The 8,580-nt window shown below is 60.1% G+C and overlaps 2 protein-coding genes across 2 annotated transcripts in view; both read right to left on the reverse strand.

Moving 5' to 3' along the window:
- Positions 1 to 241: 241 nt before the first annotated feature.
- On the reverse strand, positions 242 to 6,196 carry GRWD1 (glutamate rich WD repeat containing 1). Its single transcript, XM_077747418.1, has 7 exons — positions 6,000 to 6,196; positions 5,676 to 5,793; positions 5,362 to 5,524; positions 2,998 to 3,211; positions 2,722 to 2,864; positions 2,247 to 2,444; positions 242 to 1,181 (listed from the first exon to the last, which is right to left on the reverse strand). The coding sequence occupies exons 1-7, from the start codon at positions 6,184 to 6,186 to the stop codon at positions 864 to 866; spliced, it is 1,341 nt and encodes a 446-aa protein (XP_077603544.1). The 5' UTR covers positions 6,187 to 6,196; the 3' UTR covers positions 242 to 863.
- A 1,437-nt stretch (positions 6,197 to 7,633) lies between these two features.
- Positions 7,634 to 8,580, reverse strand: part of GRIN2D (glutamate ionotropic receptor NMDA type subunit 2D) — a 35,519-nt gene continuing 34,572 nt past the window's right edge. Inside the window, exons 11-12 of the mRNA XM_077747172.1 lie at positions 8,129 to 8,578; positions 7,634 to 7,717 (exon numbers count right to left, since the gene is read on the reverse strand). Of these exons, the coding sequence (XP_077603298.1) occupies positions 7,634 to 7,717; positions 8,129 to 8,578 (534 nt within the window). The remainder of the gene's footprint in view (positions 7,718 to 8,128; positions 8,579 to 8,580) is intronic.

Genomic DNA, 8,580 nt, shown 5'->3' on the forward strand with positions numbered 1-8,580 from the left:
GGAGAGGCCTGAAGATGTGGGGGACACAGGTGAGGGAGCCCTCCAGAGACCCAGGCTGAGTCCCACACGGAGTCAAATCTGGGGCAGGCAGATCCTGCCAGCCCACGATGGGCTGAGCGCCGAAGCCAGGGTTCCCCGCGGCCGCTCCCAGCGCAGTGGCCTCCGGCCAGCCAGGTGCCAGACTGCCCCCCCACCCCCTCACCGCCTCCTCCAGCTTCTTCACAGAGAGGACACCAGCATGATGAGTCTCACACCCATTGGGCCTCATTCTGGTCCTTTATTGCGTCAGGAGCCCCTGCCCTTCCTTCCCGCGTAGCGCCTGCCTTGGCCGCGGGAGGGAGGGCAGACCCGCGCGGTCCCCGCTGGGAAGTCCTGGCCCAACTGCGACGGCGGGAACACACAGAGCCACACCGGGTTCTGCTAGGGGAACCCACGCCCCGGAAAGTGCTCGAGCTCCCCTGGGGGAGGCCGGCAGCCGAGGCCGGGTCCACAGCTTACAAAGCGTCCATGGCGACACAAGGCCACGCCAGGCTCACCTGGGAAACAGGCCAGAGTCGTCGGACAGGCGGGGGTCCCAGGGCGAAGCCAAGTGTTCTGGAGAGAGGGGACACCGAGTCAAAGCCAAGGGTCACTGGGTTTTCTGAGTCAACAGCCTTCGGCAAGACGGGTCCGGGGACCACACCGAGTCCTCTGCGAGAACAGCGCGGCCAAGAAGCCACGGCGACGGCAGCACACGGCCCAGATGACGTCCCTCTACCCGGCGAGGCCGGGACACAGGTCCGGACGTGTGCGGCCCTTCCAGGGGAGCCAGCCCGACCTTCGGTCCCCGAGTCGGTCCCCGAGTGAGGGCACGGCCGGCCTCCTCAGACGCTGATGGTGCGGAAGACGGTGAAGCCGGACAGGGCGGTGCTGACCAGGACCCCGGGGCACTGCGGGTGCCAGTGCAGCTCCTTCAGGTCCGTCTCGCCCTGGTGCACGAACAGGAGCTGCTGGGGGAGGTCTGCCAGGGCAGGGTCGCTCTCCGCGTCGCCCGCCTCGGGGTCCCGTTCCACGGCCAGGTCCCACTGCGTGATCTGGTTGTCTGCGCCCGAGGCCGCGAACACGCCACTGTCCTGGGGGTGCCACTCGACAGAGGTCACGGGGGCCACGTGCTGCTTGAAGGTGGCCACCGGGGAGCCAGACTGTGGGAAGGAGGGGGTCAGGGCACCCGCCACGGGGCTCCTGGGGCGCCCCAGACTGAGCCCTCCCCACTCCCCTGCTCTGGGGCTCCACCCGGGCTCCGCCCCCTGGGAGCCCCACAAGCCCCGATTCTCCAAAAGGGACAGAAGACATAAGTCTCAGGGGTCGCTGTGAGCTGCGCTTTCCCCTGCAAAGGACCCCCTGCGAGCTCCGGGTCACAAAATCCCCAGCCCTGATCCTCCCTGGGCTCGCCTCGCTTTCCCTTCCTATAAAAGCGGGGGGTTCTCAAGCGCTAGCCCTGATTCCATGAAGGCCTTAAGGAGGGCGGAAGCGGGGCTCCCCGGCTCCGGGGGGCGCCGGTGAAAAGAAAAACAACACTTGCATTAAAGCAAAGAGATTTCTAAATTGGAAAAGTGGTTCCAAAGTCCCAACGGCCAGTCCGCTTGGCTGCACACCTTCCTTGGGGGCCAGAACTCACTTCTAGAAGCTTCCTGAGGGCTGACTCTACAGGAGGGGAACAAAGACTACATCCTGGCGGCCCCGGGCAGGCACAGAGCCGTATGAAGCGCTGGCTCCATCCACAGGGAAGCGAGAGACGGGTTCTCCTGCCCAGGACCCCTCTCAGCCCTACAAAGTCAATTCTTAGCTGGGTGGTAAAGTCCTGTCTGCTCCTGTCCTTCCGGTGCTCAGTTTCCTCCCTTGTAACGAACGATCTGGGTTCCCATGCTCAGCAGATTCTACAAACCCCACTGACGATGAGTCTCCCCATGGCTCTGAAGCCCCAGGCCCCAGGGCTCTCTGCACGGCGTTCCAGCGGGTAGATAGGGGTCACAGCCTCTGAGGCCACCCTGCCCCGTCTGTCCCCTGTCACCTCTCTGGCTGGTAGAGCGAGCAACCCCAGGCCAGCCATAGCCTTCCCTCGCCGAGCCCATTTCCTCATCTGCGCCCCACCCCGCAGGCCCTCCCAGCTCTGCTACAGACAAGCGTCTGAGAGAGGAAGCCCGCCAACCCGAGGGGCGCCGGGAGCAGGGGCTCGTCCGGCCCCAGACGTCCCGCTGGGAGGCTACCTTGAACTGCCGCAGGTCCCAGATCTTGAGGGCCCCGTCATCCCCGCCGCTAAGGAGGAAGGGCTCCCGGCGACTCCAGCTGATGACGTTGACGTCCCCGTCATGGGCGGAGGCGGTGGTGAGCATGCAGGCCTTGCTGGGGGCGGCCCGAATGTCCCAGATACGGATGGAGGCGTCGGCGGAGCATGAGGCGAACACCTGGACAGGGCAGAGTCTGAGTGACGCTGGTGTGCCTGCCACCCCACCCTGGGGACCAGGGGGACACTTGCTGGGCCACCCTTCATTTTATTTCATTTTTTTAAACGTTCATTTTTGAGAAAGAGAGAGTGAGTACAAGAGAGCAGGAGCAGACGGGGCGGGGGGTGGGCAGAGGATCTGAAGCAGGCTCGGTGCTGTCAGCACACAGCCTGACACAGGCCTCGAACTCATGAACCTCCCACAAGACCCAGGAGTGCAGACCCCAGCCGTCCCTCACCGTGTCCTCAGTCGGGGACCACTGCAGGTCTTCCACAGAGCGTGTGTGGCCCACGAACGGCCGCTGGTCCACGTGCCAGGACCCGCCATCTGTAGGCGTCCAGAGGTGGATGTTCTTCTGACAGTCCCCGGTCAGCAGGCGCCCTGGAAACGGGGCGGGGCACTAGCTGGTCTCAGCTCATGCTCCGCCCTTCAGTCTCCACCCATGCTTCCTACAGGCCCCTCAACCTCCGCCCCCGGCCCTCCAGGACCAACTCCCTGTACCCCAGGGACCCACCAGACACACGGGGCGACCAGTCCAGGGCAAAGCCCTCGCCCATATGGCCCGCGAAGGCAAAGACGGGCTTCACCCGGGCCTGCTCATCCCGGAGGAAGGTCGCCAGGGCCTGCGGGTCATCCACCGCCTGCAGAAGCCGCCGCAGGGCAAACACCTCCACCTGGCCCTTCTCTGACCAGACAGCGGCCACCGGCTCCTCGCCCAGCCAGGACACCTGCAGGGGAGGGGGGGGATGGAGAGGGAGGCGGGAAGGGTGTGAGGGTCAGGGTGCTGGCCACAGCTCCTGGTGCCCGAGAACCTGACCTGCGGGTCCTCAGGACCCCCATCCTCCCACGGCTGGGAGTCAGGCTCCCAGAAACCTCTGCAGGGAAAAAAAATCACAGCCCGCCAAGACCAGCTGGGCCCGTGGGACAACTTCCCACCCACACCGGGCAGCCGCTACGCCCAGGCGGTTCCAGATGCCCAGGAACGGGGGCTGGGGTTCCAGCAACCCGTGGAAGGGCGTTCAGACTACCAGGTTTTTTTGTTGTTTGTTTGTTTCTTGAGAGAAAGCGCAAGCAGGGGAGAGAGGCAGAGCGCATGTTCAGCGTGGAGCACGGCACAGGGCTCGACCCCACGACCCTGGGATCGTGACCTGAGCCAAGATCAAGAGTTGGGACACTCTACCGACTGAGCCACCCAGGCGGCCCAGACTACCAGTCTTTGTAAGCCTTGTACATGCTGGTGGGTCCCAGGCCGGGTCCTGATCGGCCTCAAGGTTTACAGTAGCCCCGAGCCCTGACCTCTCTGAACTCCACACTCCTATCAACACTGACCATTCAAACTTCCCACGACCAAAGCCAAGCTCCTCATCGCCTCTGCAAGCTCCTTCTCCCCAGGGCTCCCCATCTCAGGCCCTGAACTGTAGGAGTCACTGACTTGTCCTCACAGCCACCCTGTGCTAGCTGCACTCAGAACCCACATCACTTCCTTTTTTTTTTTTTTTTTAAATGTTTTATTTATTTCTAGGAGAAAGAGAGACAGCGTGAGCAGGGGAGGGTCAGAGAGAGAGGGAGACACAGACTCTGAAATAGGCTCCAGGCTCTGAGCTGGCAGTCAGCACAGAGCCCGACGCAGGGCTCGAACCCACGAACCACAAGATCATGACCCAAGCGAAAGTCGGACACTCAACCAACTAAGCCACCCAGGCGCCCCCCACATCACTTCCAACCCCTTCTCACCACCTCTAGTGCCGTCACTCCTGGCTACTCCTGTCGTCCTTCCCCTGAATGACGGTCTCCCCGCGGTCTATTCTCAACACAGCAAAGAGGGATTTCTTTAAGACACAAGTCAGATCCCAACTGATCTGTGCTCTAAACCCTCCAATAGCTCCCAACTTAACTCTCCAAGTAAAAGCTGAGTCCTTACATCCACCTATAAGCCCCCCACAAGCCATCACCTCCACCGTGCCCACCCCCAAACTGCTGTCACTCTTCCTCTCGTCCATTTGCTCTAGTAGATGCATTGGTCTCCCCGATTTCCCATGAAATTCCTCAACCGTGCCATGTTTGCCCCAGGCCTGGCCTTTGCACTTGCATTTCCTTTACCCCCAAACCCTTTCCCGACAGAGATCTCTGGCTCATTTCCTCACTTCCTGAGAGTCTCTGTTCAAATAGCACCTCATCACAGTACTTTCCTGACCGCACTATTTAAAACAGCAAACCCAGTCTAGAAACATTCTAATTCCCTTATCTTGCTTTTACTCTTCTCTACGAGGATGCACTGCTCTTTTACTGAGTTTTTTCCTGTTCCTTTCCCCGCTAGCATGTAAGTTTCATGAAGCCAGAGAACTTTTGCTTCCTGTGAAATCCCCAGAGCACAGAACAACACCTGAATCACGGTAATACTTTAATGGGAACACACGGCAAGGGCTGCGGGCCAAGCAAAGCCCTAAGTGCGTGAATACATTGTCTCCTGTAATTCGCACAGCAGCCTGATCGTAAGGTGCTAGAACTCAGCAGCACACAAAAGCGGTCCCATAGCCCACAATATAGCCTGAGCAGTAACAGAAAACATTATCTCACCCTACATCTGGGTGCTGCCTCTAGGCACCTGAAAGAACTGTATGATTCCCTTCTACCCTCACATCAGCTCCACCAGACCAGCTTTGTAATCTTCCCCATTTTACAGAAGAGGGAAGAACATAGAAACTAGTCCTCTATTGCATCTAGCACACAGCGACAATAACGACTGCGGCTTAGACGGAGATAAGCTAATGTATGAGAGGTTATGTGCCAGGTAATTTTCTAAAAGCTGGAAAGCATGGACAATGGGGTTGGGAATGAGGGTGAGAGATGGAGAGTCGGTTCCAGGGACTGTATCTACCCGGACTCGGTTGATGCCGCCATAATGTGGCACCATAGCCAGTTCCAGCTGAGGTTTCCGCTCTTCTTCATCCTCTTCATCTTCTTCCTCCTCCTCCTCATCGCTGCCCTCCGATAGTGGGGGCTTCGTCCCATGCAGATTATGCATCCGAAGCATCATCAGTCTGGGGAAGAGTGGGGTGAGTGAGGCGCTGCACGCCAGAATACTTAAGAGAAGGAGACGCTGGAAACCTCGATTTCTAGGTCCTGGGGAAGGGGGTGCTGGGGCGGGGGGCTCGGCCTCCGGGTCCTAGGAACACCTCAGATCTCACTCACCTGTTGCTCTGGGCGCTCTCCGCCTGGGTCCCAGCGCACAGGTAAAGTGTAAGAGGAAGCTCTGTCCGGTTGTCTCCCAGGTGATCACGGACTATGTCGAAGCTAAGACAGGGGGCGCCTCGGGATAAAAGAAGAGATCGGAAAATTAGAATGGGACAGAGATCTCAGCCCCGGCGCGTGTGAGGTGCCCACACGCCTTAGACCCCAGTCTTCTCTCGCAGAGGGCCTCGTACGTTGCAGACTCGGGGCCAGACCCACTCAGGACTCAGGATTCCAGTCCCCTTCTTCCTCAGGACCCAGGAGTCCCGGTGCCCCTGGTCCTACCAGTCTGCGCTCGGTGGTACAGCACGTAGGCCTCCTCGTCCATGACCAGCTCCTCTCCTTCGCGCAGCGGCGGCCCCCGTCCGGGCAGGTAGACCTGGGGCGGGCCTTCGGTCCCTGCGTCGCTGGACTCGGCCTCCATGGGTTCCCCGGTGCCACACGTGCGCCGCCTACCCTTGCGCGCCGCCATCTTCGAACCCCGGCACGGCCGGCGCGAAGTGAGGACGTCACTTCCGGATTGCGGTTTCCTTCTTCGGAGGCCCGCGCCGCTGCAGGTTTCCTTGGAAACCTTCGAGCCCACCAATCAGAGAGGGCGGTGGCGAGAGGGTGAAGGAGAACTAAGGTAAAGGAGTCCTCGCCTAGCGACCGAGGCTTACGGATTCGGAGAAAATACACCCTTCGCGTGACTTTGCGGCGCTTTTCTGCAGAGCAGCGGCACGGCCTCCTGGGAGTTGTAGTCCTGTACGAGGCCAGTTTTCTCCGTCTACAGGAGGAGCTCTGAGCCCCGACTCCATCTTCCACCTTTGACTCCCATGGCTTCCTTTCCGCTACATTATTCATGTATGCAAATAAGAGTTCTTACTGGCAAGAAGACTGGGGTTTTGCTCCCTGAGGACCCGTAAAATCGGTTTCCTCTTCCCTCTTTGTTATGATGGCTTTAATTCACTTCAAAATGCTTTAGTGTAGACAGGATGATATTATGTGTAAGTTGAATCTACCCTCCTGGGGCAGTCAATTGCCTAACCAGGCGTTCACATTGCGGCTCTGGTCAGCGAGCATTTAATCATAAAGCCAGCCCTCCGGAGACCGCTATTGCAAGTGCCTTGGCTCTCTTTATCCTTCATCAGCACCAGAGATTTGGCTAATTGGCATAATGAAATGTTAGGCATTGATTCCCATTGGTGAGATTAACGGCATTCGAGATAGGTGGATTGGCTGGGATATACTAGAATCCTCGCTTGCAAGAACACGATATTAAGAATCTAGCAAGAAGCCTTTTCGGTAACCAAAGGAATGGGACCCTAGACGTAATCCTAAAATGTTTTGATCCTGGATCTTTCGTGAGTTCTTTGTCCCACCTTCTCTCTACCTCTCCGTCCCCCTCGCCCCATCTCAGTCTTCTTAGGATCTATTCTCACAGCCCCTTTCTGGGTCTTTGTCTCCCATCTCCCTCCAGGGTCTGGGTTCTGAATACAATTTNGCATAAAAACATGGTTTATTCCAAACACTGCAGTGTGTAACAGGAGAGTGAGAAGGGGAGGTTGGTGGTGGGTGTGGATTCCCAGACCGTCTCCTCCACAACCCAGCTCCAGACCCGGCTGGAGATCTAGGAAAAGGAGGCTTTGGGGGAGGGGGGGGTCTGCTGGGTTATCGTTGGGACGGTCACAGATAAGGGCTGGAGTTGGAGAGGATGTGGCCGGTGGCACATGGGGCTGGTAGTGAGGTGCGACAGGGTGGGAGGTTTTGGCCCGATGTTTGTTGGGAATCAACGCTAGGACAGGAGGAGGCGGGGCTTCCGTTGGGAGTGTCCGATGTCAAAATTGGGAAAAGCGATCTTGGGTGGGCAGAGGAGAAGGATGTGTCACGGTGTGACGTCAAGGGTCATAGTCGGGTCCGGGCACAGTCTGGGATTCGGGTCACAGTTTGGGGTCAGGGGTCACAGTCTGGGGTCGGATGACCATTTTGAGGGGTCGGAAGTCACAGTCTGGGGTCAGGGGTTTCTGTGTGGCGGGGCCAAGGTCTGGGGTCACAGTTTGGCGAACGCGTCTCACAGTTTTGAGTCCCAATGGATGAAAGGTTAAAAACGGGCTTCCCCGGAGGCGTGGCTGGGGCCGGGGAGCTGCACAGTGATGTGGGGGCCAGGGCCCCGGGCGTGGGGGGGGGGGGNTTTGGGGGAGGGCCAAATCCCTTCCGGCTCTTGGTGCCCCCAAAGCGACGGGGCGCGGGACGCTGCTCCAGGCGGAGTCCGGCCAGGTTGTTTTTCCTTCCCAACCCACGCGGGTCCTGTCTGTGGCGCGTGCCCCCTCGGGCCGTGGCCTGCGCTGACCGAGGGGGCGCCGGGGGCGGGCCCCCTGGGCCGCGTCATACCTCGGACTCGAGGCTGGAGAAGTGCGCCGAGCCCCTGCGGGTACCCAGATCCCCGCCCCGGTGTCTCCGGTGGGGCGCGGGGGGCAGCGGGGGCCCCCCCTGNCCCCGAGCTTGTCGACCGACCAGTAGCGGCCGGGCGGCGGCCCGAGGCGCTCGGCGTACGGGTAGGGGAAGTCGGCGAACCACCAGGGCTCCAGGCCGCCCAGCCCCGCGCCGCCCAGGCTCTCNCACTCGGAGGCGTCCCCGCCTGCCTCCCTCTCCCCTCCCCGTACCCGGGAGAAGGCCAGCAGGAAGTCCATGCGGTGGGTGGGCCCCAGGCAGTGCCGCAGACGCCAGTACACCAGGTGCTCCCAGGCGAAGACAAGCAGGGAGAGGCCCATGGCCACCAGGAGCATGTAGAAGACACCTGCCATGTTGTCGATGTCCAGCTTACTGCTCATCACCTCGATTTTGTCATTGTGGCAGATCCCGGACAGCCACAGCCGCTCCAGCATCT

This window comes from Crocuta crocuta, unplaced genomic scaffold (assembly GCF_008692635.1).
Source record: "Crocuta crocuta isolate KB4526 unplaced genomic scaffold, BGI_CrCroc_1.0 scaffold334, whole genome shotgun sequence".
NCBI classification, from domain to species: Eukaryota; Metazoa; Chordata; class Mammalia; order Carnivora; family Hyaenidae; genus Crocuta; species Crocuta crocuta.

Bases quoted from the DNA above. Each gene is read 5' to 3' on its own strand.
- GRWD1 (XM_077747418.1), bottom strand. From the start codon at position 6,186: ATGGCGGCGCGCAAGGGTAGGCGGCGCACGTGTGGCACCGGGGAACCC. The intron at 3,212-5,361 runs GTAGATACAGTC...CCTCCCCTGCAG, and splicing joins GCGGCATCAACCGAGTCCGG to GTGTCCTGGCTGGGCGAGGA. The intron at 2,445-2,721 runs GTGAGGGACGGC...TGCCCTGTCCAG, and splicing joins GGTCCCCGACTGAGGACACG to GTGTTCGCCTCATGCTCCGC.